This window comes from Jaculus jaculus, chromosome 1, assembly GCF_020740685.1.
Source record: "Jaculus jaculus isolate mJacJac1 chromosome 1, mJacJac1.mat.Y.cur, whole genome shotgun sequence".
NCBI classification, from domain to species: domain Eukaryota; kingdom Metazoa; phylum Chordata; class Mammalia; order Rodentia; family Dipodidae; genus Jaculus; species Jaculus jaculus.
Genome location: NC_059102.1, coordinates 242,697,620 through 242,723,701, shown reverse-complemented (window position 1 = coordinate 242,723,701; position 26,082 = coordinate 242,697,620). Strand labels below are relative to the sequence as shown.

At 43.8% G+C, this 26,082-nt stretch overlaps 1 protein-coding gene and 1 non-coding gene across 4 annotated transcripts; both read right to left on the bottom strand.

The window, feature by feature from the left end:
- Adipor1 (adiponectin receptor 1) lies at positions 1 to 26,082 on the bottom strand. Of its 3 annotated transcripts, none has more exons than XM_045141522.1 (8): positions 25,957 to 26,082; positions 15,489 to 15,727; positions 13,159 to 13,275; positions 10,116 to 10,287; positions 7,830 to 8,016; positions 5,706 to 5,893; positions 2,368 to 2,561; positions 1 to 886 (listed from the first exon to the last, which is right to left on the bottom strand). In XM_045141522.1, the coding sequence occupies exons 2-8, from the start codon at positions 15,630 to 15,632 to the stop codon at positions 758 to 760; spliced, it is 1,131 nt and encodes a 376-aa protein (XP_044997457.1). In that variant the 5' UTR covers positions 15,633 to 15,727; positions 25,957 to 26,082; the 3' UTR covers positions 1 to 757. The 3 variants fall into 3 exon arrangements, with proteins under 3 accessions (XP_044997457.1, XP_044997456.1, XP_044997458.1); XM_045141521.1 differs by lacking the exon at positions 25,957 to 26,082 and adding an exon at positions 25,719 to 25,737; XM_045141523.1 differs by lacking the exons at positions 2,368 to 2,561; positions 25,957 to 26,082 and adding an exon at positions 25,719 to 25,801.
- On the bottom strand, positions 11,185 to 11,314 carry LOC123457899. The gene has a single exon (XR_006635254.1). It is a non-coding gene; the product is annotated as a small nucleolar RNA SNORA33 (small nucleolar RNA).

Genomic DNA, 26,082 nt, shown 5'->3' with positions numbered 1-26,082 from the left:
TATCTTTAAATGCCAAGTGTCTTCTTTACTTCTTTTATTATCATCATAGTCTCTGCATCAAGATACATAGCAACAATAGCAAGATTCTTCTTAAAGCTTAGTATTAAATATTAAATATCTTTCCCCATTTAAATTTTACATTATTCTGCTAAGAAAAAAAAATCAAAACTCAAGTAATCTGAAGTCTGGACATATTTCCATGATTAGCTGGGGTACATAAAAGTTGGTGGATTTACTCTTCCTGCTGTGTAAGCAGGTCTAGGCCCTAGAAAGATGGGACTAGGTTATAATTGTTTTTGAAAAGTGTGCTACAAAAATGATGGCTTGTTATAAGCCAGGTTACAAAGTAAGGAAAAGGGCAAGGAAGGGATATTTTCTTCAAGATAAACAAACAAATATAGTTTATGAAGAGTTGCAGGCCATAATTTTTTTCCCAAAATGGTTGGAGGGGGAAAATTTCAATGTGAGTTCCAAAGTCGTGTGTCTGTGAAGGACCAGTAGTTGCCTTGTTGAGAAGGTGACGGCTGAGGAGGGGGATGGCTGCGTTGACCATTCACACCTTCCCCAGGCAGAGAATGAAAATGGAAAGTTCATTGCCCAGTGGCTGTGAAAGTGAGCTGAAGCTTGACTGGTATTGAATTCCGTAAGAGGTTTCTTCTAGAAACAAACAACCCAGACTCTTCCTCTTGCTTCAGCAAAGAAGTTATTTTTTAAAAGCACTTGGGAAGTTCCTTCTCCACCCCTCAGGTGGGAAAGCTCAGAGCAGGGAGTCATCAGTACAGCCACCTTCTAGGCCATAACGGAATTCCTGAAGGTTGGAGACGCCATAGAAGTGAATAAAAGCTGCTGCCACCACCAGGACATGGAAAATCTGATGAGACTGGAACTGCAGGAATGAAAAGAGAACAGCCTTTAGGATGATGGCAAGGAGGAATTAGATATAAGAAAGCATTTGCTTCTTCTAGTTTTTTTTTTTTTTTTTTAAGGTAGGATCTCACTCTAGCCCAGGCTGACTTGGAATCTTAGAATTCACTATGTAGTCTCAGGGTGACCTCAGCATGGGCTAGAGTGTGACTCTACCTTGAAAAACCAAAAGGTGATACTTGTTATACAAAATTCTACAAGGTCTTTATCAGGGGACTGGAGAGATGGCTTAGCCATTTAGGTACTGGCCAGCAAAGCCAAAAGACCTTAAGTTTGATTCCCATGTAAAGTACCCAAGTAAAGTTGGATACAGAAGGTGGTTGGTGCATCTGGAGTTCATTTGCGGTTGCTAGAGGCTCTAACATGCCATTTTCGCTCTCTCTGCTCTTTCTCTCTCAAAAAAGTAAATTGTGTATGTGTGTTTGGTTTTTCGAGAGAGGGTCTCTCTTTGGTCTAGGCTGACCTAGAATTAACTATGTAGTCTCAGAGTGGCCTCAAACACACAGCAGTCCTCCTGTCTCTGCCTCCCGACTGCTGAGATTAAAGGCATGCTCTACCACGCCCGGCTCAAATAAAATATGTATATATATTTTTTGGTTTTTTGAGGTAGGTTCTTACTCTGGCCCAGGCTGATCTGGAATTTACTATGGAACCTCAGTGTGGCCTCAAACTTGCAGCAATCCTCTTACCTCTGCCTCCCAAGTGCTGGAATTAAAGGCATGCATCACCACGCCCACCTCAAATAAAATAAATTTATTTATTTATTTTTATTTATTTATTTTTTTTAGGTGGGGTTTCGCTGTAGCTCAGGCTAACCTGGAACTCACTATGTAGTCTCAGGGTGGCCTCAAACTCGTGGTGGTTCTATCTCTGCCTCTCGAGTGCTGGGATTAAAGGCGTGCACCATCACTCCCAGCTCAAATAAAATATTTTTTTAAAAGATTTAAAATTACAATGTGCTCCCTCCAGACATAAAATGGCCTGGATATTCATGACCTCATAGTGCCTGACACTACCTGCACAAGACCATCATAAGAGGAGGAAAAGATCATGACATCAAAAGTAAGAGACACTGATTGAGATGGGGAGGGGGTATGATGGAGAGTGGAGTTTCAAAGGGGTAAGTGGGGGGAGGGAGAGAGTATCACCATGATGTATTTCTTATAATCTTGGAAGTTGTTAATGAAAAAATTAAAATAAAAAAGATTTAAAAGGTCTTTATCAGAGAGTATCACCATGATGTATTTCTTATAATCTTGGAAGTTGTTAATGAAAAAATTAAAATAAAAAAGATTTAAAAGGTCTTTATCAGAGATAAAATGTCTGATGGCAACCCAATGTATATACATGTATACCAAATACTACATTATCCAAGTGTCACACTACCTTAGGCTTTTAAAACCTTGGGTCCAACACAGGTTGTGTGAAGGAGTACTTTCTTACCCATATGTCAAATTTTCCAGGAAAGAAGCGTTCAGGAATGCGAGCAGCATAAAGGCCAGCTCCGGTGATGTACATCACGGCCATGAGGAAGAACCAGCCCATCTGGCCCACAGTGGTGGCCTTGACAAAGCCCTCTGCAATGGTGAAGTGCATGGTAGGCACAACACCACTCAAGCCAAGTCCCAGGAACACTCCTGAACAGAGCAGACATAAGACTGTCAAGCAGGGAACATTCATTACTCCATGGAAGGAATTGTTGCCTAAATCTGGAATACAAGTGTTTATGGCAATTCACTATTTTCTAATTAATTAATTAATTAATTTAGGGGGCTGGAAATATGGCTTAGTGGCTAAGGTGTTTGCCTACAGAGCCAAAGGATCCAGGTTCCACTTCCTAGGACCCACATAAGCCAGATGCACAAGGGGGCATATGCATCTGGAGTTTGTTTGCAGTGGCTAGAGGCCCTGGTGCACCCATTCTCTCTCTCTCTCTCTGCCTCTTTCTCACTCTCAAATAAATAAAATATATTTTAGGGCTGGAGAGATGGCTTAGCAGTTAAGCGCTTGCCTGAGAAGCCTAAGGACCTCGGTTCGAGGCTTGGTTCCCCAGGTCCCACGTTAGCCAGATGCACAAGGGGGCGCACGCGTCTGGAGTTCATTTGCAGAGGCTGGGAGCCCTGGCGTGCCCATTCTCTCTCTCCCCCTCTATCTGTCTTTCTCTCTGTGTCTGTCGCTCTCAAATAAATAAATAAAAAATTTTAAAAAAATAAAATATATTTTAAGAAATAGTATTTAGGGGCTAGAGAAATGGCTGAGCAGTTAAGGCATTTGCCTGCAAAGCCAAAGGACCCTGGTTCAATTCCCCAGTACCCACATAAGCCAGATGCACATGGGGCATGCATCTGGACTTCGTGTGCAGTGGCTGAAGGACTGATGTGCTGATTCTCTTTCTCAAATAAATAAATAAGGTATATTTAAAAATAAAAGAAGGCTCAGCACTGCAATGTCTCTATCACACCTTCCAAGGCTCAGGGTCCATTGCAGAAGAGGTGGCAGAAAGAATGAGCCAAAGGAAGGGTAGGACTCCTTACAATGTGCTCCTCCAGACACAAAGTGGCCTGGATATCCATGACCTCACAGTGCCTGACACTACCTACACAAGACCATAAGAGGAAGAAAACATGATGATATCAAAATAAAAGAGACTGATTGAGAGAGGGAGGGGATATGATGGAGAGTGGAGTTTCAAAGGGTGGGGGGAGGGAGGGCATTACCATGGGATATTGTTTACAATCATGGAAGTGTTAATAAAAAATAAATTACCAACAGTTCTTGTGGGTCTAAAATGGAGAGGCGGCTGTCTTAAGTGCTTACATAGCTTTTACCTATTTAGCACGGAGAACAAGTATGTCAGGTCAGGTGTGATGACACACATCTGTAATCCCAGTGCTTAGAAGGTTGAGGAGGACTACCATGGCTTCAAGGCTAGCCTCGGTTACATAGTGAGAATCTGTATCAGAAAACTAACCCCCCCCCCAGAAAAATCTCATATTTATCTGGTTATGGAACCCAGGCAAAAACAATGTCAAAATTCTCTGATGGCTACCTTGTGCAGGCCCTAGATGTCAAGGATTCAGTAGCTCTCAAGCCAAAGACAAGGATAGGTTTCCCACTCAGAACTCTGCCCTTCTAGGTAAGCAGACACCCAGATGCTAACTGCCTACCATTGCAGGATACACACAGAAGATGGGAAACAAGGGAGGGATGTACACCCGTGCCAGAGAGCTCCCACTGCACAGAACAGGGCACAGGGCATACCTTCTCCCTCTTCCCACAGACCTTTGTTGCTGGTTGTTTTTAATTGTATTTGTGTGTGGGCAGCTGCAGGTCCCAACCCACATACAGAGGTCTGAGGACAACCTTGGGGTGTTTATCCCTCCCTCCCTGCTGCTTGAAATAGTCATTTTGACATTTTACTTCATGTATGCCAGTCTAGCTGGCCCTTGAGCTTCCAGATTCTCCTAGTTCAACCTTCCAATGCTGCAGGTGTGTTGGGATACAGACAGTGCTTTATGGAGGTGCTGGGGAGTTGAACTTGGACAAGCAAGTGCCTTTAACTGTTGAGCCAACTCTTCAGCTCCTCAAATGCCCTTGTTTAAGGCACAGTGCCTGCTAATGGTTAGTGCTTAATGAATATTTATTTCTTTTAGCTCTAGAAGGTTAAAATACAACAAATATTAAGAAGACTAAAGCTGAAAACTAGTGATAATGAATGGTATTGCTGAAAGTAACAGCTTAAAATAGGAGTCCAGATGAGTCAACGTGAAGATGTTTGTGATTATGGCCACTGCAGTAGTTGCTACAAGGTACCAAATCAGACATTCCATTCCTTGGAAAATTCTAAAGAAGATGCTTCTGGGTGTGTTTTTTATTTTTGTTTTTAGACAGGATATTGCTCTAAAGCCCAGCCTGGCCTTGAACTCCTACAATCTTCCAGTCTCTTTCTTAAAATCTCCCAGGAGCTGGGATTTCAAGCATAAATCATCATGCCCAGCTTGGATGTATTAATTTTAATCCACCTGAGTGCTTAGGACTTTGTTCACTAAAATTATTGTCCATCCTATATTTTCACACTGTCTTACATGTCATTATCTATACTTGAAGCTAACTGACTAGGTGGATAATGATCTGTCCTTATTAGCATTGTAATGAAATAGTATGAAGGATGAGGGGGAACTGAGCTTTGAAAACACATACCATTTTCCAAGTTCTAGACAAATCAGGTTTGTAAAACTGTAAAACTAGGCTGGGTGTGGTGGTGTACACCTTTAATCTCAACACTCGGGAGACAGAAGTAGGAGGATCGCTGAGAATCAGAGGCCAGCCTAAGACTACATAGTGATTCCAGGACAACCTGGGCTATAGCGAGACCCTACCTCAACAAAACAAAACAAAACAAAACACCCTGTAAATTTAAGGTCTATGGTTGGGCTGATTAGGCTCAAGTCTAATGGTCCAATACCTTTTAATTTTTCTTTTTTTCTGAAGTAGAGTCTCACTCTAGCCCATGTCATCTCAGGCTGGTCCAGAACTCACAAAGCGATCCTCCTACCTCAGTCTGCAAAGTGCTGGGATTAAAGGCGTGTGCTACCACTCCTGGCTGCTTTTAATTTTTTTAAAATATCAGAGATTGTACTCAGGGCTTAATACATATGAAGCAAGCAGAAAGCACTCTACCAATGGACTGTATCTTTGGCCCTTTGTCCTTTTACTTCGAGGTAGGGTCTCACTAAGTTGACCACATTTCTCCAGCCTCTCAGTCTTCTGCCCCTACTTACCTGCTCTTGTCTGACGGTGCTTAGGAGTGGCAAACCGGTCCCACTGTGCCACAATGATGGCAGAAATGCCTAAGACACAGACGATGGTGAGGTAGATGAGCCGAGGCTGTGGGGAGCAGTAGAAGGAATAATAGAGCCAGGGGACAAAGCTCCCCATGATGAGTAGAGCAATCCCTGAATAGTCCAATCTAAAAGAAAGCCACAAAAATGGGACAAACTGAGTGGGAGAAATAAAGCATTTCTTGTGGCTCATCTAACTAGGTCATTCTTTTTTTCACATCCCTCTGACCATCTCTGGTCTCATCACCTCCTATTAAATCTATCCTGTACCAAAACGCGACAACATGGAGCAGTTTTCATTTCATTACAGTAAAAGATTCTCTAGTGAAGCTGGGTGTGGTGGTACATGCTGGTAGTCTCAGTACTGGGAGGCAGAGCCAGGAGGTTTAGGAGTTCAAGGGGAGCCTGAGCTACATGAGACCCTGTCGATGAGCCGGGTGTGATAGTGCACACCTTTAATCCCAGCATTTGGGAGGCAGAGGTAGGAGGACCGCCAAGAGTTCGAGGCCACACTGAGACTCCATAGTGAATTCCAGGTCAGCCTGAGCTTGAGTGAGACGCTACCTCAAAAAAAAAAAAAAGACAAAGATGAGAGACAGGCAGCCAGGTATCGTGGTGCATACCTTTAATCCCAGCACTTGGGAGGCTGAGGCCAAGCTGCTGTTAGTTTGCACATACTTCTACCCCCTCCCCTCCAAAAAAGAGGAAAAAGCAAAGAAGTCTCTACAAATCTCTGCTCACAAAACTCTGTCCCTTCTCCTTGACTGTAAACAGCTATACCCTTCAGTGGATACTTGAATTTGGTTTAATCAAAATCCAGCTGGTTCCGAGCATCACACTGAGAAAGGGCTTTGAGGGCTGGAGAGATGGCTTAGTGGTTATGGTATTTGCCTGCAAAGGACCCAGGTTCAATTCCCAGGACCCACATAAGCCAGAAGCACAAAGGGCACATGCATCTGGAGTTCATTTGTAGTGGCTGGAGGCCCTGGTGTGCCCATTCGCTCTCTGTCTCTCTTCTCTCTCTTCTCTCTCTCTCTCTCTCTCTCTCTGTTTGCAAATAAAAAAGGGGGGGCTTTGAGTAGTTCCCCAATGTGATATGAGTTCTAAAAACAAACCCTTTACTAAAAAGTATCTGTGGTTTTTTTGTCTTGTTTTACCAGACAGAATCTTGCTACGTAGTTCTGGATGCCCTCTGGACCTCACTATGTAGACCAGGAGAGCTTCCTACTTGCAGTGATCCTCCCACTTTTACTTACTGACCTAGACTAAGATCTTACCTCAAGGGAAAAGAAAGAAAGAAAAACAAACAATACAAAAAAAGAAACAGTGTCTTGCTCTGTGGCCCAGGCTAGCCTGGAACTTTCAGTGATCAATCCTCCCACCTGAGCCTCCTGAGATGTAGGATTATAGCTATTAACTGCCACATCCAGCTTTTTCTTTTTTGTTTGACAAAGGGTCTTGCTCTCAGGCTGGCCTCAAACTCATGGTCTATTGAGCACCTGGGAGCACAGGTGCATACCACATTGCCTGGCACTGATGTGTTCAATAATGAAAATGTGCTGATGTTACTGGAAAACAAAATAGTCTACAAACATCACTACCAAAGCACACAAGTAAACAGACCCCATGCTCAGTTGGGGAAAAGGGAAGGCATTAGACCAACACTTGGGCTTTTAGAAATGCCTGGGTAGCAAAGATAAACTCTGACTCACTAGCAGTAGGAAGCACAGACTGCCTGCCACACCCTACTTTGGCTTGGCCCAACAGAAAATAAACTACAACTGGGTACAAGGTCTTGGAAAACAACCAAAATTCACAAAGGATAGTACTTACTGTTCAGGTAGAAAATACATACTACAATATTGGTTTATCTGTTGAGTAGGCTGCAGTAAATTTCTTCATGATGTTTTTACAGGAAAAACAGAATCACCTTACTATAAAAACAACAGGAAGCCTCATTCCGTGGGCACAGCAGGGACTGGACAGCAGTCGCTGGCACCTGCTAACCACTGGAATGTGACAACAATGCACATGGCCTTTGCTACTGCTGTTTTTTCAACTCACTTGGAAAAAGTCCGGGAAACCTTCTCTGAATGACAGTAGACAGTGTGGAAGAGCCATGAGAAGCTGAGGCAGAGCACTGCACCCAAAAAGAACATCCCAAAAACCACCTTCTCCTGCAGCGGAGCCATGAAGTACATATTTGGTCGGAGCATGGTCAAGATTCCCAAACACAGAAACAGCACAAAACCTGCAAAAAGAATATAAAAACCCATGAGGAAAAGGGGAATGTAGTAGATGATTTAAATTACTAACTAGGAGATTAAAATTAACATTACAATTAAAAATTTCTGGAGGGCTGGAGAAGATGGTTTAGCAGTTAAGGCATTTGCCTGCAAAGCCAAAGGACCCACATAACCCAGATGCACAAGGAGGCACATGCATCTAGTTTGTTTGCAGTGACTGGAGGCCCTAGTATGCCCATACTCTCTCTCTCTTTCTGCCTCTTTCCCTCTCTTTCAGATAAATAAATAAATAATACATATTAAAAAAATTTCTAGAGAAAATGAGACAAGTCAAAGAAGCCCAGACAAAAAGTTCATTACTTGAGACAGGGTCTCTTTTAGCACAGTCTGGTTTTAAACTTCACAGTGAAGGGTTGAGGAGATAGCTCAGCGATTAAAGGTGCTTGCTTTGAAAGCCTAATGGCCCAAGTTTGATTCCCCATGACCCATGTAAAGCCATATACACAAAATGGTGCATGTATCTGGAGTCATTTGCAGTGGGGAGAAGTCCTGGTGTATCCATTCTGTCTCTCGGCTTATAAATAATTAAAAAAAAAAAAAAAAAGCTACATAGCCAAGGGATGACTGTCAACCTCGGATCCCCGTCATTCCACCTCCCAGTTGCTGGGGTTACAGATGTGTGCCACTATACCCAATTTATGCAGTGTTGGGGAATCAAACCCAGGGCTGAGAAAGCAACTCACTAGTGTGCCAAGCATTTTGCCAACTTGAATTATATCCCTAGCAAAAAAAGACCCTTTTCTGAAATGTCACCATTTGTTTTTATAGTGGAAATTGCAAACCTTATAGTGGGAAATTATGAACTTGGGGTCCCCAACATTTGAAAATACTATCAGGGATCACAATAGAACATCTAATCCCAATTTCTTCTGTTTCTGGCATTCTACTCATCTTAAAGATTAGTGGTTAAGGATCAGTTAAGATCATTGGCAGCCAGGTATGGTGGCAAACACCTTCAATCTCAGTACTCAGGAGGCAGAGATAGAAGGATTACCATGAGTTCAAGGCCAGCCTGGGATGACAGTTCCAGGTCAGCCTGGGCTAGAGTGTGAACTTACCTCAAAAATAAGAAAGAAAGAAAGAAAGAAAGAAAGAAAGAAAGAAAGAAAGAAAGAAAGAAAGAAAGAAAGAAAGAAGAGATCAATGGTAGTTTAAAGGCAAGACTCCAGCTGCCAATCAACTAGAATGACTTTATCCTTTCTCCCCATGGACAAAGGCTACATAATCCTCAGCAGTTAAGACTGGATCCTTTGAGCCAAATGAAGGGTAGGACTGCTTACAATGCAATCTTCCAGACACAAATTGGCCTGGATATCCATGACCTCACAGTGCCTGACACTACCTACACAAGACCATCCTAAGAGGAGGAAAAGATCATGACATCAAAATAAAGAAAGACTGATTGAGAGGGAGAGGGGATATAATAAGAGAATGGATTTGTGAAGGGAAAGTGGGGGAGGGGAGAGAATTATCATGGTTTATTGTCTATAATTGGACTACATAGTGAATTCCAGGTCAGCCTGGGCTAGAGTAAGACCCTACCTCAAAAAAACAAAAAGTAGAAATACAAAAAAGAGTCGGGTGTGGTGGTGCATGCCTTTAGAAGGCAGAGGTAAGAGGATCATCATGAGTTCGAGGCCTCACTGAGACTACATAATGAATTTCAGGTCAGTCTAAGCTGCAGTAAAACCCTACCTTAAAAAAAAAAAAAAAGGAGATTAGCCTATAGGTCAATATGAAAGAGAAAGGGAACCTATTATGTAAGCATGTATAAATATCTTTTCTGTTTGCTTGTTTTGTTTTGTTTTTTTTCAAGGTAGAGTCTCACTCTAGCCCAGCTGACCTGGAATTCACTCTAGTCTCAGGGTGGCCTTGAACTCAAGGTCACCCTCCCACTACTGCCTCTTAAGTACTAGGATTAAAGGCATGTGCCACCATGCCTGGCTAAGTAATTTAATCTATGTAGTCAGCCAACAGTGGATCAAAGTATGTCTAAAGAAAAAAAAAAATCAAAATTGGATTCTTTCCCATTGACAATACTCACCAAGTAAATGGGTCCAGATATTGCCAGTTTCTGTGTGAATGCGAAAGATGCTCTTGAAGCAAGCCCGGAAAGAGGGCATAGGTGGTCTGTGGCCATGTAGCAGGTAGTCATTGTCCTTCAGCCAGTCAGGAAGTACATCATATGGGATGACCCTCCAACGTCCCTCCCAGACCTAGAATATACACAATTTTTTTTTATTTTTATTTACACAATGTATTTTTGACAGGGCCATAAAGAAAGAACAAGCTTTTCTTAGAAAAAGGACAAACACTGAAGGGAACCAGTCCATCCATCAGGCTTTATGTCTGGTCACAGTGGAGACCTAGCTTGGACCAGGAGACAATCAAGACACAGTATAAATGGGGCCAGCAGGCTACTGATCTATATTTGGACCACTTTATGGCACAACCTCCTTTAGGCTCCTTGGAATTTCACAATTAATATAGTGACAGACAACAAAGAAATTAGATGTGGTTTTCATAAACATATAGATCTGTTTTTACCCTTTTCTTCCAGATTATTTTGCTTCCTGTTCTCCTACCCCTAGTTAGATTTCAAGTTCTTACTGGATTGGGACTACACCTTTCTATAGCACATTCTTTCTTTTCCTTCCTTCCTTCCTTCCTTCCTTCTTTCCTTCCTTCCTTCCTTCCTTCTTTTTTTCTTTTTTGGTTTTTCACTGTAGTCCAGGCTGACACTATGTAGTCTCAGGGTGGCCTTGAACTCATGGTGAGCCTCCTAACTCTGCCTCCTGAGTGCTGGGATTAAAAGCATGCACCATCACACCCGGCCTGGCTCTTTTTTTTATAGTCTTTTTGTTTATGAGAGAGGGAGGGAAGGTATGGATGTGCCAGGGCCTCTTGGTACTGCATTGCAACATGTTGTGCAACTGGCTGTTTGTGTGGGCACTGGGGAATTCCCCAGGGCCTACAGGCTTTATAAGCAAGTGCTAAGGCAGAGATTCTTTTAATTTTTTTTCATGCATTTATTAACTTTTTCAAGTTTCATTAAAATTAGAACAGGTTACAATGAAATTTTAATTAGGTCTTATGAAAATGCTTCAACATGATAATGCAGCCTTTTTCAGGGACCTTAGTGACCTCAGCTGTCCATAAGTGCTATAACATGGCATCACTATTGGCAGCTTTTTCTAAATTTCTGCAGAAACATATTCAGAGATAAGATTAATTGGCTGGCTTACGGCAGAAAGATTTTTTTTTTTCTTGCTTTTCCAGGTAGGGTCTCACTCTATCCCATGCTGACCTGGGATTCACTATGTAGTCTCAGGGTGGCCTCAAACGCATGGCAATCTTCCTATCTCAATGTCCCGAGTGCTGGGATTAAAGGTGTGTGCCACCATGCCCAGCCCAAGGCAGAGTTCTTAACAAGGCTCTATCTACAATGGACTGAGTTCAGGGGTTACATAAAAACCTAAATAGACAAAAACCTTCTCATTTACTTCTAATTAAATTTATCATTTTGTGGGCTGGGCAGATGGCCCAGAGGTTAAAGGCACTTGCTTGTGAAATCTGCTGGCCCAGGTTTGATTCCCCAGTACCCATATAAAGAGAGGTGCACAAAGTGATTCATGTGTCTGGAGTTTGTTTGCTATGGCAAAAGGCCCTGCCTGGTATGCTCTCAGGATGGCCTCGAACTCACAGCAATCCTACCTCTGCCTCCTGAGTGCTGGAATTAAAGGCATGTGCCACCACACTCAGCTTCGTATTTTTTTTAACATTAAATAAATTTAGTATTTTTTTCAACTATAAATGTAAATAGACCTCAGCAGGACTAGTAGAACTTGAAGTTTTATCATCAACAGAAATCACAGGTATTTTGAGGGGCAGGGATGTAGATCAATGAGAGGGTTTGCCTAGGATTCACAAGATTCTGGGTTTGAATCCCAGCACCACAAAACAAGAGAAAACAAAATCAGCTATTTCTATATATGCACTTACAGATATCTCAAAATACTGTATCTGTCTATAACTGCTTAGAATTTTATATATATATATATATATATATATATATATATATATATATATATATATATACATATATATATATATATATATTTTTTTTTTTCGAGGTAGGGTCTTGCTCTAGACCAGGCTGACCTGGAATTCACTATGTAGTCTCAGGGTGGCCTTGAACTCACAGAAATCCTCCTACCTCTGTCTACCTTTCTACCTCTGCTGAGATTAAGAGTGTGAGCCACCACATCCAGCTAGAATTATAAATTTTATATGCATGTTAGAACTTGTCACTTATGCATACTTAAGGTATTAATAAAGGAGCCTATATTACCATATTTTAATACTTTGACAGTTGCCAAAGTATAAAAGTAAAGGACTCCCCGCCCTTTTTTTAAATGAGAGAGCGTGTGAGAAAGAGAGAGAGAGAGAGAATTGGTGTGACAGGGCCTCCAGCCACTGCAACCGAACTCCACACGTGTGCAACACCGTGCACATATGCGACCTTGAGCACTTGCGTCACCTTGTGCATCTGGCTTACATGGGACCTGGACAGTCGAACATGTGTCCTTTGGCTTCCCGGCAAGCACATTAACTGCTAAACCATTTCACCAGCCCAAGGACCCTTATTTAGCCACACAGCCCAACACAGCAGGTAGTAAAAATTTAGCCATTCTTTTCCCTATCTTTTAAAAAATATTTTATTTTTATTTATTTGAGAGAGGGAAAGAGACAGAGAGAATTGGCATGCCAGGGCTTCCAGCCACTGCAAACAAACTCCAGATGCATGCACCACCTTGTGCATCTGGCTTATGTGGGTCCTGAGGAATCGAACCTGGGTCCTTTGGCTTTGCAGGCAAACACCTTAACCACTAAGCCATCTCTCCAACCCCCAAATTTAGGCATTCTTTACCCTGACATTACTTCACCTTAGCCAAAACAAAACAAACAAAAAAACCCACCCACCCTCTGGAACAAAAACTTCAACAACCTCAGGTAAGCTTGCTAGCTGGGGACACCCTAAAAAACCCTGCTGTCCCTCCCTTCTGGGACAGAAGCTCAGGTTGTACCTTATACACAAACTCCTCCATCTTCTCCATGGCATGGTGGGCCTGCAGGGGAAGTGTCAGTACGCGCACCTCCTCCTCTTCTTCCTGGGGCACTGGGCAGGTTTGCTCTTCTTCAGCCTGAAGGAAAAAACGAACACAATCTCACACCAATCCAGGGTGTCACCTCTCAAACTGTATCATTCCCAGTAAGAGGTCCAAAGAGGCCCAAATTCAAGGGATCCCACCCACATTCTCTCAAAGCCTTGTGCCTCTACTCGAAAGCATTACTTAGGGCACAATACTGTAGCTTGAGTAACACCTTGTCACTACTGGAGTGGAAGTTGTATTCATCACAGAGGCAGGCTCTGATGGAGACTAGCCTTGAAAGGACACAGATGAGCACACTAGTACTAGATGTGCTTTCCCACTGAACGACCCCTTCTCTTCTCTAGAACAAGCAGTCTTTTACTTTCCCCAATATTTTCTCTTCTAGGCCACTACTTTTCAAAACAACAAAAAGACAGCCTCAGCCAGGCGTGGTGGCACACGGCTTTAATCCCAGCACTTGGGAGGCAAAGGCAGGAGGATCACTGTGAGAGACTACAGAGTGAATTCCAGGTCATCCTGGGCCAGAGTGAGACTGTACCTCAACCCCCTCCCCCCCCCCCAAAAAAAAAGAGCCTCAGAGATTTCCTGAATTCTTTTCATGGCTCTGTGTTCTCAGCTCACTGACTCTTATCACGCTGTGATTCTGTCATGACTACACTGTCAATCCACAGCAGCTCCCGGGAATATGGGGTCTCAGGATTGCTTCCCCTCACAGCAGCTGCACTAACACCTGGCCTAGCCAAGTGTACTGAGCACAAGTTTTGTTGGTTATATTTTGTTTTGGAAAAGGCCCATGCTGGCCTAAAACTTGGAAGTCCTCCTGCCGCAGCCTCCCATGGTCTGGGATTACAGGTATGTGTTGCCTACCTTGAAGAAACAGGAAAAAAAAAAAAAAAAAGCTGGGTGTGGTGGCACATGCCTTTAATCTCAGCACTCAGGAAGCAGAGGTAGGAGGATTGCTGTGAGTTCAAGGCCACCCCAGACTACATAGTGAATTCCAGGTGAATTCAGCCTGGACTAGGGTAAAACCCTACCTTAAAAAACAAAAAAAAACAAAAAAAAAAAAAATTAATGAGAGGGGATTATGGTCAAAATATATCATGTGCATGTATAAAAATTATAAATAAAAGTTAAAAACAAAAAAGAATGATGGAGGACAGTCTTGCTCTGCAAGAGGACCTGAGTTTGATTGCCAGAACTCAAAAAAGGATGGCATGGTGTTGCACTTATAATCCAAGTGCTGGGAAAGCACACAGGTGGATCTCTGGAGTTCTATGGTCAGCCAGTCTAACCTAACGGACAAACTTCCAGGTGAATGAGACACCTTGTGTCAAAAAAAGGTGGATGGGGGCTGGAGGGATGGTTTAGTGGTTAAGGCATCTGACTGCAAAGCCAAAGGACCTCTCCCCCCCCACCTCCTTCTTTCTCTGTCAAATGAATAAATAAAAATAAGTATTTTACAAAAACAGGTAGATGGGAGCTGAGCATGGTGGCCTTTAATCCCAGCACTCTGGAGGCAGAGGTAGGAAGACTGCTGTTAGTTAGAATTGCAGGTCATCCTGGGCTAAAGTCTAGAACCCTACCTTGAAAATACCAAAAAGGGGAAAAAAAAAAAAAGGTGGATGGAACTGGGCATGATGGTGCACACTTTTAATCCCAGCACTGGGGAGGCAGAGGTAGGAATGCCTTGAGTTCCAGGCCAGCCTGCACTACAGAGCGAGTTCTAGGTCAGTTGGGGCTAGCGTGAGACCCTACTTGAGTGGATTTCAGTCCTTAATTTAGATGCATTTGGGAAAGTAAAATCCCTAAAGGTTATTTACAGTGAGAAAAGCAAACAAAAGGACACTTGAAAATACAAGACAGTAGAGACTCAGATAGAGATATTCCCAGGCTGCTATGGTTTTTTTTGAAGGGAAGGTAAGCTCTTACAAAATACACTGATGCATATAAGCAGAGGTGTTGATCAAGAAAACAACTTTGGTGCTGGAAAGACGGCTTAGTGGTTAAGCGCTTGCCTGTGAAGCCTAAGGACCCGGATTCGAGACTCGATTCCCTAGTACCCACGTTAGCCAGATGCACAAGGGGGTGCAAACGCGTCTGGAGTTCATTTGCAGTGGCTGGAGGCCCTGGCATGCCCATTCTCTCTCTCTCTCTCTGCCACCTTCTCTCTGTTGCTCTCAAATAAATAAAAATAAACAAAACAATATTTAGAAAAAGAAAGCAACTTTGGAAGAACGACTCACTTTGGTGGTGGTGTTGGCAGTCCCTCGCTTGCCCTTCTCCTCCAGCAGGGGTCCCAGTTCTGCCAGCTCCAGTGTGTCGGTTTCCCTGTTGCTGGCAGGAGCCCCGCTGCCCTGTGCCACCGCAGATGCTTTGTGGGAAGACATCTTGCTAATATCTCAATACCCTGTAGCTTCAGCTTGGGAAAAGGGTGGGGGTCTCCCAGGTCCAGGGGGCAGAGATCTTCCTGTGGTGGCAAACACTAAAAGCAAATACAAACATGAAAGATGTTGGAAATTCACTCCTCTCAGTTTCATTTCTTTAATTTCACAGTGAATAAAACAAAGTTTATCAGCTTATATATCTAATAGTAAAGGCTAACTCATTGCTCAATTGAAATATAGTCCTGTCCTCTTTCTAAAACACCCTTCACCCAGAATAACTAATCTTGTAGATAAAGCTAAAAATAAAACCCCTAGTTGCTTGCCTTGACAGAATTTATGGTTACTATTAACAAAACTGTGATCACCAAAAAAATGGATACTCATGCTAACAGTGCCTCCCACAGGTATGGAGCCTGTTTAGTGGGACAGTCCATAATCCATATACCTAAGCCTCTGTCACAGTAGTTTTTCAGAAACTAGACACAGGCGGTATACAGATCCTTTAGGAAAGCCAGAGAAACCTAGAATTCTGTTTTCAAAGAAAAGTCTCAAGCATTTTATAGTTTCCTGCATTGAACTGTCTTTTCTTTCTTTTTTATAGGCAAGCTGAACAGACTGGCTTTTAACAAAAAAAAAAAAAAAAAATGACAGAGTGGAGAGAGAATTGGCATGCCAGGGCCTCCAGTTGCTGTAACTGAACTCCAGACGTGTGTGCCCGTGTGACCTTGCATGCCTGTGTCACTGGGCATCTGGATTACGTGAGACCTGAAGAGTCAAACATGGGTCCTTAGGCTTCACAGGCAAGCATCTTAACCACTAAGCCATCTCTCCAGCCCTGCATTGAGCTTTTTAGGTAGTAGTCTTTTTTCAAGGCAGGTTCTCACTCTAGCCCAGGTTATCTGGAACTCATGCCCTCAACTCATGGGGATCCGCCTACCTCAGCCTCCCAAACACTAGGATTAAAGATATGAGCTCCCCATGCCCATGCCCAATTTAGGTGGTAATCTTTAACTCTCTCCCTTGGTATGACACTCAATCAAAGGCTGAATGCCACAGAACCCAAGGGCTGATAATGCAAGTCCCAGAATCCAAAGGCCAGAAGAGAGGCACACTTGACTGCTCCCTAAGGACATGCTACACCACCTGTGGCTACTCACTAGATCAATAAACATCTTTTCCTGCTGTATTGGTTTTTATCCAAGAATAATCACAATTATGTATCATGGATTATATTGGGTATATGTAGAAAGGTGTGATTAATTTTAGGTGTGGTGGTGCACGCCTTTAATCCCGTAATCCCAGCACCCAGGAAGCACACGTAAGAGGATCACAGTGAGTTCCAGGACAGCCTGAGACTGCATAGTGAATTCCAGGTCAACCTGGGCTAGAGCAAGACCCTACCTTGAAAAACCTAAAGAAGAAGAAGAAGAAAAGACAACCAGATGAGTGGTAAACCATTATTTTGGGTGCATCTATCTGTGAAGAGGTCTCAGGAACAGTGGCATTTATTTAGTGACCTAAGTAAGGCAGATTTGCTCTCACCTAATCTAATGGACTGAGATCCGAGATTAAACAAAACCAAAGGAAGATGAACATTCTCTGAGATGGAAATGCTCTGCTTGGATATCTAGAGTTCTCTCTCTGCCTTTGTTTTTCTTTTCTTTTTTTTTTTTTTTTTTTTTTGGTTTAAAAGTATTTTTTTTAAGTTTCTTTCTTTTTTGATTTTTTTTAATTTTTAAATTTTTATTAACATTAGTATTTTATTTTTATTTATTTGAGAGAGAGAGAGAGAGAGGAAGAGGCAGAGAGAAATAGAGAAAGGATGCACCAGGGCCTTCAGCTGCTGCAAACAAACTCAACATGGATCTTGGGGAATCGAACCTGGGCCCTTTGACTTTCCAAGCAAGCACCTTAACTGCTAAGCCATCTCTTCAGCCTCTCTTCTGGTCTTTGGATTCTAGGACTTGGATTGTCAGCCTTGAGTTCTCTAGCAGTCAGCCTCTGATTGTCATACCAAAGGAGAGAGCTGCACCACCGGACTCCCTGGTTCTCTAGCTTGCAGATGGTCTATAATGAGCCTCAGCCTCCACAACTACGTGAACTACTTCTAAGATAAGTTTTACTGGGGCTGGATAGATGGTTCAGCAGTTAGGAGTGTTTGTTTGCAAAGCTTGACAGCCTGGGTTCAGTTCCCCAGTACCCACATGTTGCAGTCCGGTTCGCACTGCTGGTAGAAATCACCCAACAAAGAGCAGCTTCTGGGAGAAAGAGACTTATTTTGGCTTACAGGCTCAAGGGGAAGCTCCATGATGGCAGGGGAAAACGATGGCATGAGCAAAGGATGGACATCACCCCCTGGCCAACATAAGGTGGACAACAGCAACAGGAGAGTGTGCCAAACACTGGCACGGGGAAACTGGCTATAAAACCCGTAAGTCCGGCCCCAACAATACACTCCCTCCAGGAGGCATCAATTCCCCAAATATCCATCATCTGGAAACCTAGCATTCAGAACACCTAAGTTTATGGGGGACACCTGAATCAAACCACCACATTCCTGCCCCTGGCCCCCATAAACTGATATCCATACATGATGTAAAATGCAATGCATTCACCTAACTTTAAAAGTCCCATAGTTTTTATCAATTCCAATGATATTGGTACATCCCCATAGTCCAAGATCATTTAACTGAACCATAATACTAAAAAATAGCCTCAAAAAAACCAGAATGGCACAGAATGCTCACACTGCAAAAAATGGCATTAGACATAGCAAAGAAACATTCAACCAATACAAGATTTAAAATAACCAGGGCAAACATCAAACTCTGTAGCTTCAAGTCCAACAACTCTAGCCAATGACAAATCTCCCAAGTCCAATAATTCTAGCCAGCAACAAGTCTCTGGCATTCCAATTCCGCCCCTCCAGCTAGGCTACTCACAGTCCTGGAAAACTTCATCAGGGCCTGTAGCTCCTTAGCAGCCATATTGTGGTCCCGGCATCTCTACTGGGTCAACACTACAATCCACGGTTCATCCTCATGGCCCCATGGGGTCTCCATGCAGGCATCCAGCAAACCTGCTTAACATTGCCCATGGCCAGTTCCAAAACACAAGACCGTGTTGCAAACTCTTCCCAGCATTTCTTATATCCACGATACCAGGTAGGGTGCCAATTTGTTAATCCGGGGGGGAATAAAGCAGACTTTGAAAAACAGGACTCCTTGAGCACTCAGGCCCCTTCAAGAGTCTACATTCTTCCTGTTGCCCCAGTGCAGGTCAGATAGCCCAGTCTCAAAGGTTGTAATCTCTCAATTGCAGCTGAACGGGCAACAGTTTACCCAAAGATTTTTCTTTCTGTGCCATATCCCTCTGCGCACACCAGTTCATTTCTATGCAAAACAACCCTGCACAACTTCTCAGGACATGGGCATAAGAGCAAGCTTCTCACACAAACTGCTAGCCCAGTCCAAGCAAAGCTCTTTCTCACCCTCATAAACCAAACCTCACAGTCCATAGTTTTTATTGCATTCAGGTCTTGCAGCTCAGACCAGAATAGTCCATCAAGCTGTACTTACAGCACTGTAAGGCATCTCTTAGGCCAAGGTTTCAAATGCTCCCACATTCCTCTTGAAAATCAGCTCCAAATGGCCAAAGCCACACAGTCAGGCATCTAGCAGCAACCCCACTCCTGGTACCACTTTACTGTTGCAGTCCGGTTCACATTGCTGGTAGAAATCACCCAACAAAGAGCAGCTTCTGGGAGAAAGAGATTTATTTTGGTTTACAAGCTCAAGGGGAAGCTCCATGATGGCAGGGAAAAACAATGGCATGAGCAGAGGGTGGATATCACCCCCTGGCCAACATAAGGTGGACAACAGCAACAGGAGAGTGTGCCAAACACTGGCAACGGGAAACTGGCTATAAAACCCATAAGCCCACCCCCAACAATACACTCCCTCCAGGAGGTATTAATTCCCAAATATCCATCATCTGGGAACCTAGCATTCAGAACACCTAAGTTTATGGGGGACACCTGAATCAAACCACCACACCATATAAAATCAAATGCATAAGATGGCACATGTGTCTGGAGTTTGTTTGCATCAGCAGTAGTAGGCCCATACTCAATCTCAATCTCTCTCTCTCTCTCTGACAAATTAATTTTAAAAAAACGCCCTCTCATTTTTCTTTCTACCTGTCTCCTATTGATTCTCTTTGTAAATGCCTAATTCTTTAATCTGCCCTCAGTTGAGGACAAACCTCAAAGTTTGGAACAGTCATGCATCATGGCTCTTTAAAAAAAAAAACTAGCTGGTCATGGCAGCACATGCCTTAAATCCCAGCGCTGAGGAGGCAGAGATAGGCGGATCACTGTGAGTTCAAGGCCACCCTGAGACTATATAGTGAATTCCAGTTCAGCCTGGGCTAGACAGAGACCCTACCTTGAAAAACACAACAAAACAAAATTCATTTATTTCAGAGACAGGGAGAGAGAGAAAATGGACGTGCCTGGGCCTCTGGCTCCTGCAAACAAACTCCAGATGCATGCGCTACTTTGTGTATCTATCTTATATGGATGATGGGAAATCAAACCTGGATCCTTAGGCATTGAAGACAAGCATCTTAAATGCTGAGCTATCTCTCCAGTGCTTTTTTGTTTGTTTTTTCAAAGTAGGGTCTCACTCTGTAGTCCCAGGCTAGCCTGGAACTCAGAGATGTCTTCCAAATGCTGGTATTAAAGGCATGCACTACCACACCTGGATTTCATGCTATTTTCTTAACCTACAAGCACAAATGAAAGAGTCAAATCTAGTCTGAGACAGACAAAAACAATTACTGTACAACAGAGCTTTATATGATGTCAACACATACAGTTCCTCTTCCTTAAGTGACAGGACACTGGCCAGCACACATAATCAACAACAAGAAACTGGAAAACCTCAGCAGATTACAAACAATAGGAAATCTTTCTCAATAGCTGACCTCAAAACATACTTCCTCAAAATGAAGTACTACTGAATAAACAGCTTTACTAAGAGATAATGCAAGCCACTGAGCTCACAAACAAACAAAAAGCTTTGGGACATCTAGAAGTCTCAACAGGCCACCAGGGCAGAAACTAAACCAAACAAGCACTCAGCTTCTGGAATGCGGTATTACATGGATCATAAAATGTTGTGCATTTAAAATTTTGGTCAGAAACCATATTTCTAAACGACTGAATGAATGGTAAAGATTCCAGGCAAACACATGACTACTTTCTTGGTTTGTATACTCTTCTACTGTGGGGCTTTTTCTGTTTCTTTTTTGTTTTTTGGGTTTTTTTTGTTTTTGTTTTTCAAGGTAGTCTCACTCTAGTCCAGGCTGACCTGGAATTCACTGTGTAGTCTCAGGGTGGCCTTGAACTCATAGCAATCCTCCTACCTCTGCCTCCCGAGTGCTGGAATAAAAGGTGTGTGCCACCATGCCTGGCTGGGGGCTTTTTGTTTTTTAAATCCCTTCCCCTAAAGTAAGCCAACACATTCATCGAATACTTAACAAATGTTATTTAGTACTAAAACCCTAAAGCATCCTAAGGTCTTGTGCTAAATAAAAGTTATGCCACTGTCTTTGGTGAAGTTAGATGGCACAAGGTAGTCTGTAATATGCCAAAGTGACACAATTTCATTGTTCTATGAGGCGGTGGAGGAAGTAGAAATATCACACACTTCATTCAGCTGAGTGCTGTGTAACTATTTCACTAGAGGCAATGGGAATAATACAGACAGACCCAAGAGCAGAAGCAGAATCGACTTTGGTAGTTTTACTAATTTATTTGATTTCGTAAGTTTAAGCCCTCAAATCTAGCTATCATCAATTCCTCCAGTCCCCCTTTTCAGTCCAAATCACTTTCTGTTAATTCTTTTGTTCCTGGACAGCTATGCTATCACTAGCTCCTATGTCCCCATTTCCCCATCTTCTAGACCCTGAGTCACTAAACGTCACCAAGGAGCTGTCAGCTACAACCCATTCATACAAAATATATCTTCATAACTTAAAGTACACACAATAGCAGAGATCAATAGAGATCATGTCATAGTGAGCAAAGTCCATTGTCCAGTCTGGTTTTCAAAACTGTAGCATCACAGAGAGGAAAGGGAGAGATAAGAATCAGAGGTTTGCAAGAAAAAAAGAGCAAGTAACACTATCTCCTGGAAATAATACTTTTATAGGGAGGACCACTCACCAGCAACTGAGAATTACAAGCCAGTGTTTTTAGTCTGCCATATTCAATCAGCACAACCCCCTAAGGTGTTAGACCTGTTCTGGGAAATTCAGAAGAGCCAAAACACACCTCAGCTTACCATGTCCCTTATGCAGTTTAGAGGAAACACCTTTCCTCTCAAACTTGCCACACCCAACCCTGCAAATTATAATTGAGCCAAGCTCTGAGTGCATTTTTTATGGGATTTCTTCAACTCAAGCTAATAAACCTTTATCATTAAGCTTTATGCCAGGACAAATGTAGGTTAACATAGAATAAAAGTGTGAAGGAAGGAAGGTGTTTGTGCTCCTAGAAACAAGATGACCTTGTACCAAACTTGGAGAAGAGGTTGTGTCTTAGTCACCAGCCAGTTAGCTAGAGTCATTTTCCTCAGGGATTTTAGAGACATTTTTTAATTTAAAGCAGTTTCAAAGTTTCCCAGGCTATGACACACTCTTTCCCTGGAGGCAATGCACAAAGATTCTAGAAGTTTTTACCTTGGGCTCCTGAAGCCTTAGAGATGATGTGGGTAAACTCAATGTGCACCTTGATTCTCATCGTGCTACAGGAAGACCAGCCTATCAATACAGACAAAAACTCATCTCTTCCTCCACCTATTCTTTGCTTGAGAGGCTAATTTCATAGCCTAAGTCTAAAATGACCAAACTATAGTAACAAGGCCTCAGTTCTTCTCCTTAATGCCAAGTGTCACTGACTCAGAATCTGAAAGGAGGAAAAAAAAAAATCACAGTCGAGCAGGGTGTGGCGGCACACGCCTTTAATACCAGGACTCGGGAGGCTGAAAGGATAACTGGGTGTCTGAGGCCGGCCAGCCAGAGTCTACAGATGAGTTTCTGGTCAGCCAGAGTTGCAGACCCTACCTTTAAAAAAAGGGGAGAGGGTGTCTCGAGAGATGGCTTAGAGGTTGAGGCACTAGTCTGTGAAGCCTAAGGATGCAGGTTCAATTACCCCAAACCCACATAAGCCAGATGCACATGGTGGCGCACGTGTCTGGAGTTCACTTGCAATGGCTATAGGCCCCAATGTGTTGGAGAGATGATTTAGTGGTTAAGGCGCTTGCCTGTGAAGCCTAAGGACCTATGTTTGACTCTCCAGGTCCCAAGTAAGCCAGACACACAAACGGACGCAAGTGCCCAAGAGTGCAGTGGCTAGAGGCCCTGGCAGGCCAATTCTCTCTCTCTCGGGTAAAAAGGGGGCTTGCCGGGCATGGTGGCACACACCTTTACTCCCAGCACTCAGGAGGCAGAGGTAGGAGGATCACCATGAGCTTGAGACCATCCTGAATTCACACAATGAATTCCAGGTTAGTCTGTGTTAGAGTGAGATGCTACCTCGAAAGAAAAGGAAAAAACAAAAATCACAACCTAACTGACTTCCTTTGTGGCTTTCTTCCAGTTATCCTAATAGGAAAGAACTTTCTGTTTAGTTTGTTTTGGTCTCACTCTAGCCCAGGCTGACCTGGAATTCAATTCACTATGTAGTCTCAGGCTGGCCATGACTTCATGGCAATCCTCCTCCTGAGTGCTCGGATTAAAGGCCAGGCCTAAAGCATTTTTTTTTTTTTTCTCTTTAAAGGCAAACAGGAGACAGGCATATAAGGGATTTTCATGTTAGCCACTTTTCATCTCCCCATCTTACCTCAAACCCCCAGCTCAACTTCCGATAGTCTTGCTCTGTCTGCCTGGTTATCTGGTATGCACCCTAGGCTGCTCTCAAAATCGCAGCATTCCTCCTCCACCTCCCAAGTGTTGGGATTATAGGCATATACTACCATGTCTGGCTAGCTGTTTTGAATCAAATACATTACAAATATTTCATTAATACAGTCAGTCATGCAATATAGCATTCACTCTAGACTGTGTACCCAGAAGCCCAGTAAAATACAAGCAATCTAGGTTGTGCTTAAAAGTCTGGAACTGGGGCTGGAGACATGGCTTAATGGTTAAGCGCTTGCCTGTGAAGCCTGAGGACCCCGGTTCGAGGCTCGACTCCCCAGGACCCACATTAGCCAGATGCACAAGGGGGCGCACACGTCTGAGTTCACTTGCAGTGGCTGGAGGCCCTGGTGCACCCATTCTCTCTCTCTTTCTCCCTCTTTCTCTGTCTGTCACTCTCAAATAAATAAAAATAATTTTTTTAAAAAAGTCTAGAACTGGTTTAGCTAGAGGGCATCTCTAAGACTACTACAACGTTATAGAACATCAGTCCCCATCCTTTCTGAGCAGCAAATTGGTCCTACTTGAGCAGGGTGAGGAACCACTTGACCTGTAAATTTAGGAACCAATGAATATAAAGGCAAAATGTAACTCTGATGAGTATCAGAATCAGAAAAAAAGTTTCATTTAGGTTTTACACTGTTTCCTAGGGAAACAGAGAACACATTTATTGGCCTACAAAGGACAAATTCTACCCTTTATTAATCTGAGCATAAAGATATAACAATATACGTAGCCTGGTATACGTAGTTCTGGTTAGAGATAAAGCAAAGAGAAGAATAGGCTTGAAGTTGTTGCTGACATCGATTGAAGAAAAGCTCGATTTCAGTTGAAGTGCTCAGGAAAGTTTTGTGTATTTTAAGAAAAAAAAAAAAAAAAACTGATAGAGATGGTAGGACATTCCAGGAGGTGCAGTGACATAAACAAGGACACGAAGAAACAACCCCAGATCAGAGAATAGTCCACTTTTCCTCCAGGAAGCCTGCAAAAGGCAAAAGGAGGTCATCCTGAAGAAACCGAAGACAGCCTAAAAGCCTATTTAAGGTGGTGTACTCCATCCACCTGCAGTGGGTTTCCCACTGAATTAAGGCTGCTTCCTGATATGGAGGCAAAATGGTCACTTATTTACTTCTCAGGAATCATATAATTTCTGGACCGCTGAGAACACAATGTTTCTTTCCAGATGCCACTCTGCAATTAGGTATAGCTTTGTGATGGTCTACCATAAGATGGGTCTTCACAGATAACACCAGCTTTTAAAACTGATTTCCCAAGTATCAATCACAAATAACGCACACACAAACTTTCTGCAAGAAAGAAACTGAGTGGCTGCAAGCCGGGGGCCCTGACGTTGCAATCTGTTTTAGCTTAGCGCCACCCTATCTAAATTGCTGGCAGAGTACTGATAAACCTCAGGAGCAGCAGTTGCACCATCATAGCCTGCCGGGCCACTATCAAGAGAAAAGCAGTGAACAGATCCCACTATCACTTCAGTCCAGAAAAGAACTAGTCATTACCGTGTTCATCTACCACGACACTGAAACCTGGGCTTTCTAGGCCTTCTGCTGAATACTTGAGGGAAATAATCTGATTAATCTAGCAGAGTCCCATGGCCTCACTACTCCAGTCACATCTGAAACTGTGTAAACTGAAATTTGCCCAGTTCCTCCTCCCGTGAAGATCCAGCAACTGAGGGGAAGCACTTAATCGGTTTGATTTTCTTTCAAACCGAGGGCTATTTAGACCCAAAGTCCCAAACAAAATAACATACAGGTTTCGAGGGGGATGAAACTGCGCTCTCTTTCCAAAGCTCCTGCTTTTTTTTTTTTACACTTTGGCCCTGAGGTTTACTTGAGGCCCGAAGACTGTCCATCACCCTCCCCTTCCAAACCCATCAAGGTGGGGGGACACTGTCCCTGGCCAGGGAGGTAGGACCCGAAGCCTTAGGGGCGTGCTGACCACCCAGGGTGGGTGCTCCCCGCCGAGGGGCGGTGCGGCGACCCAGGCTCCCCCTCGGCGCGCAGGCTCAGCTCCCGGGTCAGGACGCCAGCAGGGCCGGAACACCGAGCTCAGCTGGCCGGTGCGGGGCGAGGAGCCGGCACTCACCCGCGCTGCCGGGGCCGCGGGGTCGAAGCAGCCCACCGCACCGCTCGGTGGGAGGGGCCGGAAATGTTTACAACCCGACCGACCGATCGCCGGGAAGCTGCGAGCCGAGCGCGGGAGCCGGGAGCCCTCGGGACCGGGAGCAGTCAGTCCCCTCCTCCCAGGACGCGGGGCCAGGCTAGCCGGGGTCCGCGCGCCGCGGCCGGGTCCCCGCCCACAGGCCGGCCCCGGGGTCACTTACGGCTGGGCGGGATGCCTGTGCGGGGGGACACCGCGGACCCGGGCGCTACATCCCGCGGCGCTGGAGGCGGCTGCGCCCGAGCAGCGCCCGATCCTCAGCTGCCTCCCCGCGCCGGAAGGGGCGCGC

Bases quoted from the DNA above. Each gene is read 5' to 3' on its own strand.
- Adipor1 (XM_045141522.1), bottom strand. From the start codon at position 15,632: ATGTCTTCCCACAAAGCATCTGCGGTGGCACAGGGCAGCGGGGCTCCT. The intron at 13,276-15,488 runs GTGAGTCGTTCT...TTTTTCCTTCAG, and splicing joins CTGCCAACACCACCACCAAA to GCTGAAGAAGAGCAAACCTG. The intron at 2,562-5,705 runs GTAAGTAGGGGC...TGCTCTGTTCAG, and splicing joins GCACCGTCAGACAAGAGCAG to GAGTGTTCCTGGGACTTGGC.